Source organism: Alnus glutinosa, chromosome 7 (genome assembly GCF_958979055.1).
Source record: "Alnus glutinosa chromosome 7, dhAlnGlut1.1, whole genome shotgun sequence".
Taxonomy (NCBI): domain Eukaryota; kingdom Viridiplantae; phylum Streptophyta; class Magnoliopsida; order Fagales; family Betulaceae; genus Alnus; species Alnus glutinosa.
Window position 1 is genome coordinate 7,643,636 of NC_084892.1, and position 18,761 is coordinate 7,662,396.

General features: G+C 36.6%; 1 protein-coding gene across 1 annotated transcript; it reads right to left on the reverse strand.

Annotated features, from left to right (window-relative positions):
• Window positions 1–17,162: 17,162 nt before the first annotated feature.
• LOC133874092 (18 kDa seed maturation protein-like) lies at window positions 17,163–18,125 on the reverse strand. Its single transcript, XM_062311923.1, has 2 exons — window positions 17,829–18,125; window positions 17,163–17,733 (listed from the first exon to the last, which is right to left on the reverse strand). Exons 1-2 carry the CDS (start codon window positions 17,922–17,924, stop codon window positions 17,464–17,466), a joined length of 366 nt encoding a protein of 121 aa, XP_062167907.1. The 5' UTR covers window positions 17,925–18,125; the 3' UTR covers window positions 17,163–17,463.
• Window positions 18,126–18,761: the final 636 nt, after the last annotated feature.

Consider the following 18,761-nt stretch of genomic DNA (forward strand, 5'->3'; position numbering starts at 1 on the left):
GGATTAGAGTTCATCAACGATAACATGTTGAATGAGGACCATGGCACAGACTCGGATGATGAAGAAGAGTTATCTAGTCACGACGATACAGACTCTGAACACGAACAATCATTTTCAAGCAACACTGATGAGACAAACTCGGACTCCGATGATGATATGTGTTGAATGTAAGCACCATTTTGGTATAAGTAAAAAGTCCATTAACATAATTAGTGAACAATTGCTATATATATATATACCTTTATTTTTGGTGTTTTGTCTTTTGTAAATTACCTTATGTGGTTAGTAAAACACTAGTATATTTGATTGTTAAATTTTATTGTAATGAATTATATCATGGTTATAATTTTCTCGATCTAACTTTTTGGTTTTTGATTTATGAGCAGATTAAACATGGTTAGGAAGTCGGGACAATGCAATCGAGGGGGTGGTCGAGTTCAGGGCTGACAGTCTTCCGACCGTGTAGTTGATGCTATGGATACGCAGACGATGGTTCCCCATTCGGCGGAGTCTTCTGATCACATTCAGTCAGCTGTAGGATTGGATTCATTAGGAGCCGCCCCTGTTGCGTCTTGTAAGTGCATTTGGATTATATGTGTATTAGATTGTATCTTTTTTGTTCCTGCTATGTTTGTGTTTGTTATGGACATTTTACACGGGTCTTTGTCCGATAGAACTACTACATTATCATGTTTTGAGACAACAGCTAGTAGGCCTATTAGACAAGGTAGGAGTAACGCCAAGTGTAAGAAGTTGAATGCCATTGTAGCTGTGCATGGTCCCATGCCAATAGAAATCGTGATAGCCACCAGGCTCCCGTAGGCGATAATCCATCGATGTTTATGTCGAAAGTCGGTGCGATTGTTCGTAGCATGTGTGAACTGCATCATGATTGTTGGACCGTGGTGCCACCTGAACAAAAGGATAAGGCATCTGAGCATATTCAGGTATGAGGGATAATGTTTGTGGTAATGTTACTATAAATAACGTGACAAAGAAAATAACAATTTTTCTCTTAATTATTGTTGCGGAGTTTCTTCAAGTTGTCATATGATCTCAACGACGACATAACCACTGTAAACCATAAAATGAGTCGTGCCTATTCTAGGATTCGCTCCAGAATGTATAAGGAAGAGTACACAATACATTTTAAAGGAGTTGATAAAAATGATACTGAAGCGATGGCCACGGCTAAGGCTGCTGTGAGGGAAAAATACCCGAATGATATCCATCCTGATGCTTGGAAATCAATATGTGACTTCTTTGAGACGGATTCATGGGTGGTAAATAAATCTGATTAAGATGACTATACAGTTGAATTTTATACGATTTGCATATATTGATATGAAATCTTAAGAATAATGTAATTCTCTTTGTTGGTTGAAATTCATCAGAAACGGTCAAAAAGGAACAAAAAGAATAGAAGAAAACTTTATACTGCTCACTTGGCGGGCACACGCTCATTCGTTCAAGTGGTATACAAAAATGTAAGAAATTTATAGCATAATATTTAGTGTATGTGTTAATTATGTGTATTAATGTGTAGGAACAAGAAACTGGAGGGCCTCTCAAACCTGGCCTATTGATCTTTACAGGGATACCCATACAAGAAAAAACGGTTCTTTTGTGAACCCAGTAGTTGAGGGTTTATATGTGAGTAAATTAAATGTTTTTATCTGATTGTTATTTTTATTAATGAAGAATATTAATTATATGTTTTGATACAAGAATTTATGGCTTGTGCATAATAAAATGCATGAATTAGTGAATAACGGGGGCGAGGAGGATAACCCTATGCAAGAGGAAATTCCTGAAGAAGAAAGGCAAATAGAGATAATGACAAAAGTGTTAGGTGGCAGACGCTCAGGTCACGTGAAAGGAATGGGGTGTGGTGTCATACCTACCCCTTTAAGTTCATCTCGGATGTGTTCATTCACATAGTCTCACAATCGTGAATACATACTAACACAGCAAGAGACAAAGAAGAAGCAGAGAAGAAGCAAGAAGAAACAGAGAAGAAGCAAGGAGAAACAGAGAAGAAGCAAGAAGAAACAGAGAAGAAGCTAGAAGAAACAGATAAGAAGCAAGAAGAAACAGAGAAGAAGCTAGAAGAGACGGACATTAAGTTGGCTGAAACAAGAACTGAACAAGAGGTTGTGGACTTGTACCTTTATATGGTCATTTTGAAGTTGAATGTTTTGTTAACACAAGGACTGAGGTGGTACATGAATTCTTTCTCAAATGTTCATATAGATGATGTAGATATGACTCTGTGGTTGCGTTTGATACTTGTTCTCATACTTCCTTTTCTTAAAATTATTTCACTATTTTTTGTAGGGTTTGTATTTGAATAGCACTAAGAATTTTCGTTTTAGACTTAATCTATTTCTCTCACTGATCCTTAGATGAGTTTGTGAAATTATTTATCGCTACTTTTTCTTCTCTTCCGTGCAATCATGTTTTGTGGATTTGAATTGCCTTAAATGTCAATTGCATTATTTGTTATTGGATATTAATTGAAAAAGTTATGGATGGTTTTGGGTATTGATTAGGTTATGTCTAAGTGATATTTTAGCTGCCACTTTTGGTTGTATGTTTCGCATCTTTATCTATGGGTACGTTGAACGGAAATTGTAGTGTTTTGCTTTGAGATATAGTAGTGGAACCAAGTAGGCCCAGAAACTGCTTCTGTTTTGTTTCCCTTCAGGTGGACTTGCAATTTACCGTCTCTCACCCGGAAACCAACAGTAAAATTGTATGCTAAATGAGGCTTGCATCTAAAGCTTTTGGTTTGATTCATCTACCTTCCCTTAATGTTTTAGTTTTACAAGTGGTTTAACGATCTTGAATCGGCAATGAAGTAAGAGGTTAGTGGGTGATTTCTCATTGTAGCATATTTGTCTGCATCGTATGTGTGAATAAATGCTTATTTCACCTCATTTGTTTCTTTCCTTAGACAAATGAGAAATATCAACAGTATGTAAACTCTTGAACAGAGCACATACAGACATGTGATGGCTTGCTTAGTCAGGTTAGTCTATTTTGACATCTATTGGTCTCTTAAGCTGCCTTTTTTTCGTTTGGATTTGGAGTTGTAAGATGTCTGAGTTCCCTTTTGAGCATGTGGATGACACTGTACACTGCTTTGATGGACTACAGCTAGAGCACCAGACCGTAGCTACAAAGACAAAAGTCAAAAGCTCTTCATGATGCATGTGACCTGCTGGTATGTTTTTCTCCCATTTCCTATCTTAATGTCACTTCACAAGTCCACAAATCTTTTGATAGTTTTGTTGCACTCTCTGGAGGTTCAACAAAAAACGTGAGCAAGACTGATTGAATTTGAAATACTGGAGGCAGTAACCTTTGTTTAAAATAGTTGACATGTTGTCTCACTTTTCTGTTCTTGTTGCAGGTCATAGAGAAGCAAAGAGTGATTGAATTTGCAGAAGCACTTCATAGTACGCTCAAGTACTTTGATGAATTGGAGAATGTAAGGTTTGAATGCAATCTTAACAAGAGTTTAAGTTTTTTTTTGATATATTGTTTTTTTATTAGTCGAAGAGACCCACAATAGAAAACATTACTGAAGTAATGGGACAAGATTTGGAACATTATTTTGATATATAGCAACTAGCAGCTTCCCATTTAAAGTCATTGTTGTTTGTTGAAACCTCTTCCAAAAGTCACACTAGCTTATCCAAACTTCTACAAGCTTAAAAGAAAATAACTCTCTAAATGTTGGATTCTTATCGCCAAATTAGGTTGGTCATTCATGTATCTTCTGTGGCAAGATATGTAGTAGCTATGTGCTTACAATATCAATTATTAAAGCATCATCTTCATTAATTATCTATTTATTGATGTTGTAGTTTAATAAGCTAGTTTAATATGGAGAATATAACTTCCTGGATGTTAACATTGCTGGCCTTATTGAGAATAGACGATTACTACCTCAAAAGGGTGTCCTTTTTAGAATAAACTTTGTGTAAAAATAAACTTTATTCATTGTATCCTTTAGCTACAGTAATTATTTATATATTTATTTAGAGTGGAAGATCAACTTCTCTAAAGAAATCTTGAAACAATATTGAAATGGGTTTAAATCTTATAATATGTATGTTTTATATATATCGTTTCAAATTGTTACACAAGATCAAATGACAAATGGGTATTATCTAAAAGTCAAACTAAGTTGAAAAGACTTAATTTAGCATTTGTGAATGGTAAGTGGTATTCTGACACAAAATAGGATTGTAAAATGGCTTTTGTAAGTTAATGAATATCCAATTGATCAAAATCTTCTCCATTTCATTTAAAATGAAAAAACCTAACTTTAAAATTATAAGATGAACATTGCTTTAATTAAAAACCAAAATAAAAAAACCTTTTAATTGTTAGTTCTACAACAAAGTAATAAACAGTAGCTGTACATCTCGTTTATCCTTCTTCCTCTCTCTTCACTTTACATGCTTAATGGCATCTAGTAGTTGTCAGATTCTGAATTAGAATGCACATTTTCAAACCAAAATTCATATTCAGATATATTATTATTGTTTATCCTTCTTCCTCTCTCTTCACTTTACATGCTTAATGGCATCTAGTAGTTGTCAGATTCTGAATTAGAATGCACATTTTCAAACCAAAATCCACATTCAGATATATTATTATTATTAATAACAACAATAACAACTCTTTTATCGTCTGCATTTCTGTCAGAAACATCCAAAAGGATAATGGTTGACGACTTCTTTTTTATTCTTTTGTTGAATGGCTGACAACATATCTCCTATTAATAAGATAGATGAAGATTGAAATTTGAAAGTTATATCAATCTAAATGACTTTTTCTCCACTAGCTAATTTGGAAGTAGCTACTACCTAGACCCCAATATCTGAAAGCTACGTACGTACCCCTCACCTTCAATCATTCAAATGCTCTTGCCTCTGAAATGGGAATGCCAATTTTCTTCATCAAATGCACATACACAGTAATTGGTTTAGTGTGATTGAATTTATGAGTCCTGCAATAATAACACAAGTATAATTGAGATGGGCAAGCTACTGGTTACTCCACCCCATAAAATGTTTGTAATCTAGGCTTGTATTAAATGTTACTTATGATGCTTTGGTGTTTGCTATATATGGTGCTTAACATCTAGGTTTTATTAGTTATCATAGGATATTGCTTAAGCTGATGTGATTTTTTGGGGCTAGAACCAAAAGTCAAGTAGAACAATTAAGGAATTAGCACAAACTGTGCAAACATAACATCAACCACATCTCACAACCAGCAATAAACCTGCATATGAGGACAAGGGGAAAAAGAGGATGCAAATGTCTTTAGTATTAAGGCCAACACCATTAATAATACCATGAATTTAACTGTCTTTAATTTTTCTTCTGATTTCTTTTATTTTATTTAGGGTTTAGGGAGATGCTAACAGTGGATTGGACAGACTAATAGCGCTATATTAGTTTATACCAATAAGAATTATTTTAGGCTCTTACAGGGGTTTTCTCATCCTTTTTGGCTATATTAGTTTATGCCAGCTACTATTTCGACGCTAATGGCCTCTTAATATATATATATATATATATATTGATTTATAGAGTATTAGGTTATAACGTCCACAGTAGTCTACGCTGATGATAAACTATTAGCGTCGACATTGTTGTCGACGCTAATAGTCTATTATCAGCATCGACTTATGGTAAATGTGGTATACGTTTTAGCGTCAATCGAAAATAGCATTAGCTAATAAACGATTAGGGTCGGTCTTTCAACGTCGACTTATTAGCGTCCATTAGTCGACGCTAATACTCATTAGAGTTGACTTTTAGACTTTTAGCGTCCACTAAGGGTCGACGCTAATGAGCGAATTTCTTATAGTGCCACCTTCTGTCGCAACCACAAGAAGGACAAGATCGTCGTCGTCATGGGGGCCACCGGCACCAGAAAATCCAAACTTCCCATCGACCTTTTTTTGGTGTTGGGTTGCAGGACAAGGACAAGGGTAGACACTACAAAAAAAAAAAAAAAAAAAAAAAAAAAAAAAAAAAAAAAAACCGTCTAGAATTCTTGACGGTTTTAAAAACCGTCTAGAATTAAATTTTTAATGATGTTTTTCTGAAAAGCATCAGGAATTAAAAAATTTACAGACGGTTTTATGAAAACAGTCTGTAAAAAAAAAAAATCAGGTTTGGACAAAACCGTTTGTAAATGTAAGTATGAAATGATGTTGGCATCAGTTCCCCATATCCGAATTTGTATTTCTCCTAAAAAGAAGAGCCCAAACCAAAACCACATTGATTGCAAAGATTTCTTCTCTCACTTGACAACTGAAGCGCTCATCTTTCCTACTGTCCCAACCGTTGATTTACCTTGAAACCCTCTAATATAGAGGGTAAGCGGACAGCGGAGATTTTACTCTGAAAATCTCGAGAAATAGCTTCATTTTTTTTCGCTTTGGAAAAGTTCCATCTTATTCATTGACTTCTCGAGCCTTCCGCCACTCTGAAGCTATCTCTTCCCCTATATTCTCCTTTCACATCTCTGTTTCTCTTGCTAACTCGCATAAACCTTAAGACAGTGGAAAGGGAAAAGTTGAGGCTATCAGATACTCAAGATACGACATGGCTGAGAATCTCAATCTTTTTGTGGGCTGCAGTCTTCGGCCTTGAGATTTTCCAGCATGAGGTCCGATGTAACACAGTGGAAGAGTGTGTTCAAAGGTTGAAGGGGGGGAGTTGGGCGAGTCACTGATGACCGAGTTGCTGAGTTGGTCACTGGATTCAAGCTGAAGTGAAATTCTTAGGTTTGATTTACATTTTGTGGTTGTTTTGGGTTTGGATTGTGATGATTCACGGCTGAAAGAATGGGCTGTGAAAATTTTTGGGTTTGATTTGTGAAGGAATTTTAGAAACCTAGGAGAAGAACCCAGTGACCTGATCTTCCATTGATTTTCGGTGGAACCCGAAGGAGACCTGTGACTTGTCGAACCCAAGAAGAACCGAAGAAGGACCGATCCTTCGGCGGTTTAGCGGCGGTTCGAAGCATAGGAGATTCCGGTGAGCCCGTGAACCAATGATGACCCGAGACCTATGAGATCCGAAAGAAGCCCGATTCTCCGATGGATTTCCGGTAGATTGAAGAACGATTGATTTATTGTTGATTTTCGGTGGATCGAAGAACCGGAGCTATGACCGCAAGACAAAACAAAAAAAAATATCATATTCAAACTCAGTCCTGAATTAATTTTTCCAACGCTATAGTCCGAACAATTTCAAACCGTCATGAAGAAACAGTCAGGAATTGATTCTTGACAATTTTTCATTTGTTCTAAACAGTTTAAAACCGTCCAAAAATATAAGACTTTTTATAGTGAGAGAGGGGAGGACGTGTGTGAAGGAGAGAGGACAGAGATACTTTTTTTGATTAAAATATTTTATTGGGAATGTACAGTAACTCCCTATACATAGGGAGTTACTGTACATTCCCAAGGAAGTTATCTAAATATAAGGCATCTGTTGCGGGAGGTTTTTTTGGTGTTTTTCATCAAAATTTCCCTAAACATAGGGAAGAGAACCAATATAGGGAGACTGCTGCTAGTGCTCTAAGACGATTATTGCATTTTACCAACCGCAACCGCCTCCACTAAGGCAGTTAACGGTTATTTTTATAACCGCCTGTTAGCGGTTGTTAGGTATATTGGTGGTTGGAAAACCACTTTTCATTTTGGGTCTTGAACTGGTTTTGGGCCGCACTACACACTACACACCCTCACAAACCACATAACATCCAAGCATCCACGAGATTCAATCCAAACAGATCTACTTCTACTTGTACAATCATTGTGAAAAACATCAATGAAAAACCGATCAAAAGAATAAGCAAAAAGAAAACAAAAAAAAAAATGCAGACAACCATAAGAAGCATCCAAAGAAAGAACATAAATTGAACAACCCTATATAAAATTTCACACCTAAGACAATAAATCATCTCCGAGCACAATACAAAGAAAGAGAACAATAGAGTTAGTCCAAACTCAAGCTTTAAACAATTCTCAAATCCACCAATCCCAAATTTCAAGCATCCAAATCCACAACCCATAACAAATTTAACACAACCCAACAGAAAAAAAAGAAAGAAAGAAAAAAAAAAAAAACTAAACAACAACCCAAATCCCTAATCATTCACAATACAATAATTCAACACTGAAGCACAGTGAAACCGTAAGATATCAGAGTAAAAAACTCAAGTACCACCATCAGAGCAAACAACTTAGAGCGTTATATACTTAACCCTACAGATCTAAACAAAACAGATGAAAGCAGAAGTACTACAGTGGCGGAGAGGTAGGAGACTTGGAGAGGGTTGAGAGGCTGGAGAGCAAAGGCAAATGGTGGACTCAAACAGAAATGAAAGACTGAAAGTGTTTGAAACCTTAAGACTGAAAGCGATTTTTGTTTTTTAATACTAAATCATAAAATCAAGCTTCAAACGGCATTGTTTTGGTATTTAAAATACCAAAATGACGCTAGCTGCAAGTAGTGTAACCCATAGTGTTATATATATATATTGAAAACTAAAAGACTTATAATTTGCCGTGTGTGTATGATCAATGTGTAACAAATATCTTAAATGCAGAATTTAAAGAAGACATATATTTTGTTACGAAGTGAAAACTCAATTAAGAGAAAAAAAACATTCCGGGACAACCAAACCCAGAAAAACATTCCGGGACAACCAAAATGACGCTAGCTGCAAGTAGTGTAACACTCACATAACTCCATGCAACGATGTACCTTACACTCTAACGTGTACCTATACACGAACGCTTCCCAACAAGGTCTCCTACCTAAAGGGGTCTTTAATGGATTCTTTTAGCTTAAGACTCCTCCCTAAGCTAGACTTCACACGATCAATAACCACACACTGGACAACTCTTAAAGAGCTAGCAGATGCTCACAATTTCTACCTAAACACCTTCTCTATGCTCTAGAGAATTCAATACCGAATTCTGTAAATAATACATGCCTAGAGACCTCTATTTATAGGTTTAAGAAAACCTAATTCATCACGGATTTGGAGTTCTCTGGGTGACGTCCGAACGGGGAACTGTGCAATCGCCTTTCCATAATGCGCATCACGCGTTTCCTTATTAAGGCCGCTTCGGGACGATGTTGCCCTAACGTCCGGACGGTTGCAAATTGTCTTCCTAATCCGTGTCTGTAAATGAAATCCAAATTCTTTTCGAACAATGAATAGCGTCAAGACGATGTTGTAATGTCGTCCAGATGAATGTACGCTAGAATGCTAAGCTGATCAGAATTTTCTCGATATAGATGGGCTTCCGGACGCTTCACTGGACCGTCCAAACGGAAACAAGGGATTCGACTTTTGCTGAGTTGTAAACTGTGCACAATCTTCTTGAAAATATGAAATTGCCTTCTTGAAACTTGTGACATTGAAACTTGTAATATTAAGGCCCTTTCATATTAAAGAAATAAACTTTGAATATTTGAAGACTTCGAAAATAATGCGGCATCCCTGTTAAAGCAGCAACCATACATGATAGTGATTTTGTCAACAGAATGTAGCCAATAAAACTAACAAACTCTCCCTTTGGCCATTCTAGGACAAAAATTACTTGACCGGTTTAAAAATACAATCCTAATCCAAAAATAAAAATACTCCCACATTTTGTCTCAAAAGGACAAAGAGGAATAAAAGTAAAAAGTCTCAAAAAAAATATACAGAAGTTAATCAAACAATTCTAAAAATAAGAGTGATCACAGCACTCAATTGATGAGTGCCAAATATTGTGTATTTGGACCCCTTGATTTGCATTAGTTAGACCTTTGGCCTTGTTGTTTTCTGATGTTTTGGTTAGTTTTTGTGTTTTGTAGGTTAATAAGAGAGGAATGACAAATTTCATGAGGAAATGCTTGAAAATTCGGAAGTCCTGAAAAGTCGATCGATTGAACTTAAAAGTCGATCGATCGAAATTTTGCCCGAAGTCGATCGATCGATCGAAATTTTCCAGAACTAACTTTTACAGACGCGCACCAGAACACCCAATCAGGGGCTTCTCCATGACAAAAAGCATTTCTCCCTCTGATTTTTGCAGGAGAACACGCTGGTTTCGTGATCTTGGTTGTCTCTAGCAAGAGAGGAACCCTAAAGAGGGTAGATGAGTCATTTTACATGGGTTTCTAATCCTAATTTCCTTCTATAAAGCCATAGCCATGCCTCCTTGTTGGAGAGGAATTCCAGAGAACAGTAGCTAGGTTTAATTTCATGCATTTTGTAGTTTATTTCAGTAACTCTTTTCTTTAGACATTTGTCTTTGTAAAACTTTTCTCTATTTTCATGTTTGTTCTTCAAGTTTTTGTGGTGTTCTTAGTCATGGGAGGCTATAACTCTCAACTAAGTTTGAGGATGAAACCTCTCCATTGATGACACTCACACTCTTGTAGTACTACTTGCACATTTAATGTTATATCATTATGTTGTTCAAGTTTCATTCATTTAATGCTTTATCTTTTGCAATGAATGTGGTTGGTGGTAGAACTAGGACATTTGATGTGTTTCAACCGATGGATACATTGTTTTATCGGTTTGAAAGATGATATCCATTGTGATTTATTCTTTGAATGGATACAATGGATGATTTGATTTCAAATGGGTACTCTTTGTGATTTATCTTTGAGTTGGATTCATTTAATGGTTCTAAGGTTTATGGTTGAGAAACTTGAATGACACTCTAAGCTTAATGTTCTTTGGGTGTTCAAGTGGAAACCAAGAGTATGAGTTGTTGGATTTGGTTTGGTGAATTCCTTAGCCTTATTCCCTTTTTACATATTTCATTTCTCCCTCTTTAACTTAGTATTTTTTGTGCATGTTTGACCCTAAAACTCTTGGAACTAGGTTAGAATAAGGTTGATTCAGCAAAACACTAACTTTTGACCATTTCCCTGTGGATTCGACCTCGCATTTGCACACACTATATTGCAAACGATTCGTGCGCTTGCGAGTACTCTTTTAAACTCACATCATCAATCATCATCATCATCATGTGGCTATGATACTTGAGACACTCCTTGAGATTAATCTGACACTGCTCAATTCTGACACTGATAGTGCCGACCTCTCGCTGAAGAGTACTCGAAGCAGACATAATCTGAGCAAAGGCAGCATCAGAAGGTGGAGGAGGAGGTGGAGCTGCTTGAGATGAGGAGGCTACTGTAGGTAGCTCAAATTGAACTAGAAGAGGCTGTGAAGCTTCACCTTGACCTTCATGATGCAGCTGACCATTTGAATTCATGAGAGTCTCACTACCAAGGGGATCTTGAACTCTCACCTTAGGCTTAGTATCAGAGATGTCTATCACAGATCAGAAACAAATCTTTGTGACTAAGCACGCGAAAGGTAGTCCTGTAGAATGCTCATCTCTCATCTTGAGCATGGTGTGCATAATGTCCTTGCATAAACAGAATGGCAACCTCATGACCAGGGTGTAAAGAAATCTAGCCCTCTTCAGTACGAGCTCACTTCGATGAGTTGTGGGCCATAGATTATATAAAACAGTCTTTGCGAGCAAGCGGTGCGGGGGAGAGAATACACAGATCTTGATATGCGAATGTGCTCGCTCATCGCCTTGAGGATGAGCATCAAAGAAGTTCATAAGATGTTCCAAGCTAGGAGGCTCCAAAATATCTAAAAACAGAATCCCTAGAATGGCAAGCGCTGGAACATCAATGATAGAACTGATAAGATGAGGGTCAACCCTGATGGTTTATAATCAATTTTGATTGATTTAATTATCATCAAACCTAATTACAATCACCCTTATAAAAGGGAAGTACCGTGTAATATATTTCCTTTCAATATAAGAAATATATTCAAGAGAAATACCGTACAATATCAATATAATATATTTCTTAGATTAATAAGAAATATATTCTTCTAACACAATTTTCATCTTATCAAAGTGAAAACCGTAGGTGCTGTTTTTTCCATCATAAAAAGATGTCATTTTTCTTTTTCTTTTATATATATATATATATATATATATATATATATATATATATATATATATATATATATATATATATATATATATATATATATATATTTCAAGTTTTCAATTTTTAGGTTTTATATATTTATATATTTCATATATTAATATATTTTTTTTAATTAAGAGTGACATGTGTCATCATTCTATTGGTGTTGACATAGCACACTAACGGAATCCGTAAAGTGTTTTAACTGCAGTAACTAAATTGTTATTTTGGCTTATCCCGATTATGTCTGAATTATTTTTTGTATTGCAGGGAGTGATTTGTAATTTTGACCAACCACATGGACTCATTTTGCATTCGCATTTATCCCAAAAATCTAATAGTAAAAAAAAAAAAAACGAAGAAATCTTTTTCTACTAATTAATAAATAAAAATGATAATTTTTTTTTTCAATGGTCAAAATAAAGGTACTTTTGGAACATTTTAGTCAAATTTGATTTCTCAACCAATATAATGGTCAATACTGATGGATTGTGTTAAATAATAACAGATTGACAATTTGAATGGCCAAATCGTGACAATTGTCAATTCTTGGTGCTTTATCATAAAAGAAGATATTGGTGTGGACCCAATATGAGAGAAATTGGGCCATTACAAATTTAATATCAATCTAACCTTATGGGATTGGAGCATGTACAGAAAGAAGATATGTCTAGTAAGACATCGCGTCTGGTGTTTATTTTGAGGAAAGGGGGTGGTGGATTCTGTGTCCCTATTTTTCTATATGTTGAAGAGAAAGAAATGGCTACTAGCCGTTGCTTGATTTTTGAAGAAGTATGTCTGCATTCTGTTGCTGTTCGACAGTGTGGTGTGCTCCAGGTGTGGTGCGGTGAACGAGGAAGGGTGGAAATCAGTGTGTTATTCATTAATTCCTTTGTGAGTTTCGGTGTTGATCTTGGGTGTGGATTTCTGGTGTGAATTGGTGTCCTGGGTTTGGATTTCTGGTGTAGTCTGTTAGCCTTAGTACGCCATTGTTCTCAACCGCTGCAGCGCCGTCTAAGCTCATGTTGTTTTCTGCAGCACAAAACCGCTGCTAAACTCGTCCAACAAGGGTCTAGGATCGTCTTGAGGCTTTACTGCAAAACTGGATCCCTTTTCATGCTTTTTGAGTCAACCAGATCCCAACTTCTCTACAAAACTGTGTCAATTTTTGTGTTTTAATATCAAACGCCATGTCCTTGCCCAAATTGTTGATGAAGCGTGCAAGCTCGGCGTCGTTGACAAATTGATTCTAAATGATGTTGCAGTCGCTAAGGTACTAGACGTCCTTGGCGGTGTTCACAAGGCAATCCAAGAAAGTAGCGCAAGTGGTAATGTGCTTGGAGGCGTGGTTGTGGCACTGCTCGAACGCCACACAGTTCAGCAAGAAGGAGCTTATGAAATTGTCGATGGCTATCCTCGACATCTCAATCACACCGTACCTGAATTTCACCACAAAGAAGCTCTCCGCCTCTCCCGGTTTGAGCTCAATCCCCACACGTTGGAGCTTCGAGAAGCAGTGAATAATAATATGGGTCGGTGTGTAGCCATCGTGTGGTGGCGATTCTTCATTGCGTGGGATAAAAGTTGACCGAACCAAGTCAAGCAAATGCAAGCCTTTGAGATCGTGGCACGTCTCTATGACTGGGTCGGGTCTTTTCATTATGTTGTTGAAGAATCGCATAGCAAGCATGGACAGGGACGGACCGGACTCCTCGTCAGGCATTTTGGAAGTTTCAAACAACAGTTCGAGAACAAAGAACGAGATCTGATTCTCGAGCCGGAGAAAGTCCCGATAGAAAAACGGTAATATCCACCCCATAGTCAGGAGAGGGTCTTCAACCTCAAACAGTTTCGTATTGTCAATCTTGCGAAACAATTCAAGTAAAAAACAACCATCAAGAATCATCATTTCGAGGAACTTATTGGTGCCGAGGTGGATGGTTTATGAATAACACTCTCTGGCATCCTTTTCCAGTGGGTGTATGCTTTTCAAGTAATGCTCTAAGGTTATACCCAGGATGCAGACTCTGTTTCTTGGGAAGCCGGTGGATGGGGCGGACGTCGAGTTACATTTTTTTTTTTTTTTTTTTTTTTTAATTCAGTTTCCACGAAACCAAACGTGAAACAGAAAAATCAGAGAGAATGAATAAATATATAAAAGTGATTGTGTTGCATCCTAGTGAAACTCACCGTTTTGAACATGAGTAATTTTGAAACTTTGGCCTTTAAAAGGTCATGTGCCTCTTTCGGTCTCTTTAGACGGACTAAGTGGACGGAAGGTCCACGGTGAAACAAGTGGACAACATCAGGAGGGTCATCTACCGAAAATTGAACATTGAGCGTCAGATCGCCAATAAATAAATACATCAGGGGGTAAAATGTAATTTCCCCATTCTGTTTTTTTGGGCATCAAGTCTTCAAAACTTTGTAATATCTAACTAACTAAAGTTTATGTTAAATTCAAGGGTTAAATACTATTCTGGTTCCTGAATTTTGAAAACTTTATTTTTTTCGTTTTTGAGCTTCAATTCGCATCACAGATGGTACATTAATTTTAGAAAAAGACCGAATTAGTACCTCAGTTAAGTTTTCCTTCCAAAAACTAACGGTCTGCCACGTGTCGACCCCTAAGGGTTGACATATGTTATAGTATTAAAAAATAAAAAAAATCTTTAAAATTAATTAAAAAATGAAAAAAAAAATGAAAAAGAAAAAAGAAAGAAAAAGAAAAGGGGGGCCACCCCCATTTTGGCCATGGGGTCGAACGGCCACCCCATGGCAGAAAAGAAAAAGAAAGAAAAAAAAAATCAAGAGTTTTGGCCCTTGGGGGTGGTTCGGCCACCCCATACCGGTCTTTTTTCTTTCTTTTTTTTTTTTTTTTTATTTTTTTAAGTTTTTAATAATTTTTTTTAGTTTTATTATTATTTTTTTAATTTTATAATTAATTTTTAAAGATTTTTTATTTTTTATTTTTTGTAATTTTTTATATTGTGACATGTATCAACTCTCAGAGGTTGACATGTGGCGAACCGTTAGTTTTTGGATGAAAAACTTGACTGAGGTACTAATTCGGTCTTTTCCTAAAACTGAAGTATCATCTGTGATGCGAATTGAAACTCAAAGACTAAAATATAAAGTTTCCAAAACTGAGAGACCAAAAAATGTATTTAACCCTAAATTCAAAGATAAATGTGTTATCTCTGCAACTCTTTTACATTTCTTTTATCCCGTGTCTGTTTGTCTTGATCAACACCGGCCTGTCACTTAAAAAATTATTTAAAAAATGTTGAAGATCCAAAATTTTAATACCCTCGAATTACATGTCAGAAAGTAGTTTGATATTCCACGTAACATAACAAAACAAATATCCAACACTTTCAGATTGGGTTTCCTTTCTTCTTCTTTTTTTATGGAAAAAATACAATTTAGCCCCCCAAACTAACACCATTTTTTTGGATGGCCCCCCAAAACTGAAAAGGCTTTCACTATGGCCCCCAAACTACCAAAACTTTTGAAAAATGCTACTTTTGACGAAATATTCCCATAATACTCTTGTCACGTGTCATTTTTCAATTAAAAAAATTCAAAAAAAATCAGAAAAATACAAAAAATAAAAATAAAAATAAAAACTAAAAAAATAAAAAAACTAAAATTTTATTTCTTATTTTTATTATTTTCTTTAAAAAAAAATGGGTGTTTGGGGTGACATTATTTCCCAACCGTGACCCAATCTTCCCTACACCCCTCCGGTCACCATCCGTTTACAAAGCAGTGATGACCGATTTTATAGCCTGGCTTGGCGAGTTTCGATTTGCAATCATCAGCTCGTTGATCTCGACCGAGCTCTAGCTCGCCTAGCTCTGAAAAATATCCTCCACCTGAGAAAAAAGCTTTGATTCTTGAGCCCCAGGTAGCTATTGACCAACATTTTAAATGCCAAAAAATCACAGAGAGGAAAATGGATAGGAACATCAACGAACAAGCTCACCGCCGTTGATTTCTCCATCAAAAACCGATCGAGGTCTTCCACAACGACGATAGATTTGCTCGTTGTTTGTAACAAAACAAAATTCAGATTGGAATCATTCATACTCTTCCAAGATAAGAAATTAGCCATGTCCGCATTCGGAAAGGGGGGACGAGTTCGCCGAGTTCGCCGAATTGCAGGCATGTATGCCTAACGACGATGCTGAAAAGAAGCAGTACGTCCTCCGGTCAATCACAATATTTTTTTTAAAATATATATTTTTTTTTTAGTTTTAAATTTTTTAAATTTTTTTTGAATTTTTAATTGAAAAATAACACATGACAGGGTATTATGGGAATATTTCGCCAAAATAGACATTTTTAAAAGGTTTTGGTAGTTTGGGAGGCCAGAGTGCAAACACTACAAAAAAATAAGACATTAGCCACGTGTCATAATGAACACGTGGCGAGATGTAGCAGAAAAGATGTAAAAGTCAATTAGCTACGTATATAATAGACACGTCGCCAATTAGCCACGTAGCAAATAAGACACGTGGCTAAAATATTCAAAAATTATTAATTTATTAAAAAATTATTAATTTTTTTCTTTTAATTTGGCCACGTGACACATAACCACATGGCTAAAATATTCTCTCTTTTTTTTCTTTTTTTTTTTTTAAAAAAAAAAATAAATAAAATAAAAAATTCAAGAAATAATTTCTTTTTAAAAAAATATTTTTAAAATTTAACATTTTAGAAACGTGCTTTACGACCACGTTGCTATTTTTCATGTTTTGGGGGAAAGAGCCACGCGCTTCTATTTGTTTAAATTTGACTTCGATTTCAAATTTTTAATTCTTTTTGTCATTTCTATTTAGAAGTCGGATCTGTCCCCCATACACGTGGTTAACTGCAAGTGACTAAAAACAAAATTTTTTGTAAACAAAGTTTATTGTAGTGAAACCTTAGTAGTTTAGAGACCATCCGGAGAACGAGTAATAATTTTGAGGGGCTCAATTATATATATATATATATATATATATTGTCGGTTTCTCTTCGCTCGTGAGCAGGCTGAGCAGCCATAGCTTGTAAAATTATCTCTCTCGTCCCTTACAAACCCATATGTACTTCAAAACATTTATTGCATAAGCATTGTATTTTTATTCAAGTGGAACACCGAACTACGTGCATAGTTAGAGCATGTAAGGTCAGCCAGAAAACACCAGCTTAAATGCGGGAAAACCACTAGGCACTGAAAAAAATAAAAAAAATAAAAAAACGCAGTACAAAAAACATCAAACCAACAGTTACACAGGACATTCACGGTGCCTCCATTCATGCTCTATTAATCCAACTTCAAGGGCCATAACCCTGATCACGGGGGTCATGCTCCACACGGGGGTCATTGGCATTGGGCCTTCCTGTGCTAGCTTTTTTTGGTCCCAATGGGGTGCAACCCCACCACACCTTCGATCGGATACCCGCCAGTGCCTTGTCCAGGCAAGGCTGACGTTGGGTTGGTTCCGGTGGGATGCCCGCCAGTGGGCCCCCCTGTGCCAGCCTTTCCCGGCTGTTTGGCTGCTGCGTTGCATGCACACGCCTCCTGCTCTTGGCGATCAGCCTGGATTGTTCTCTCCTCTTTCTTTCTGGTGACCGCTTCTTTCTGAGCTGGGTCACGGGCTTTCCCCATTTCCATCTGTGCTCAACCACATATCATAAATTCCATTATTACGATAAAAAGAATATCGTTCTACTTCCACTGTATAAAGAACCAAAAAAGAAAAAACATACCTTCTCATCTACGGTGGCCTTGGTCTTCTCCATGCCACACTGAGCGGAGGCCGCTACGTTGGTTGCCGTTTCCTTTGCATTCTTGGCGGCCTGCATTTTCGCTCTTTCTGATGCTCTTTGTATAATTGTTTTTTCACTTCAAGTGCTTGGGGATACACACACTGACACACACTAGCAATGAACGTGGAGACACGTAGCAAGGGTAAAAAGCAAGGTAGCAGCTGTAATGAATGTTCTGGGCTCTTCTTCCTTCTGACTCGTCATGGGTCGACACGCGTCCGAGACATATTTTGATTCTCTCCCTGCCGTGAAGTGGGGAGTTGCTACGCATGTCGTGTCGATCGATTCGTTTGGATGGTCCTCGTTTAAGCCAGCCGGCCCTTATTGCCTTTTAGGCTTTGAACAATTGAACCCATAGGGGAGACAAGTATCCAATAAATATCTTATAAATATCGGACAAAATTAATGTGATAAGATTTAGTAAAGATCAACTCGTCAACAGAAAGATACAATTGGCTGCTTGTCTACCTATTTCATTAGGTTTATCTTCTTTTTATTTTAAAAGGTGATTCGCTTATAATTATTGTCAGTATGTCCCCTTCAGCTGCCTGCCATTAGTCTACATTAGAGAATTGCATCCAGTACTTTTGTTATACATTCTATCATCCATCAACGTACAACAACTAGTTTGAAGGCTAATAAAGTTCATGATGTGAGAAGTTGGACTTCAAAGGAAGAATTTATTCTGGTCTCCTTCTATGTTCCCGGGCTTTATTTTTTGTTAAAAGAAATTTAATACCTACTTAATCCTGCTAGTTGCTAGATCAGCTTTGTGAAAAAATTATAATTAAATGTGAGATATATGATTGGAGGATGAGGAATTAGCATACGCCTTCTTCCTTCCCCTTCTTATTCCAATATATATATATATAT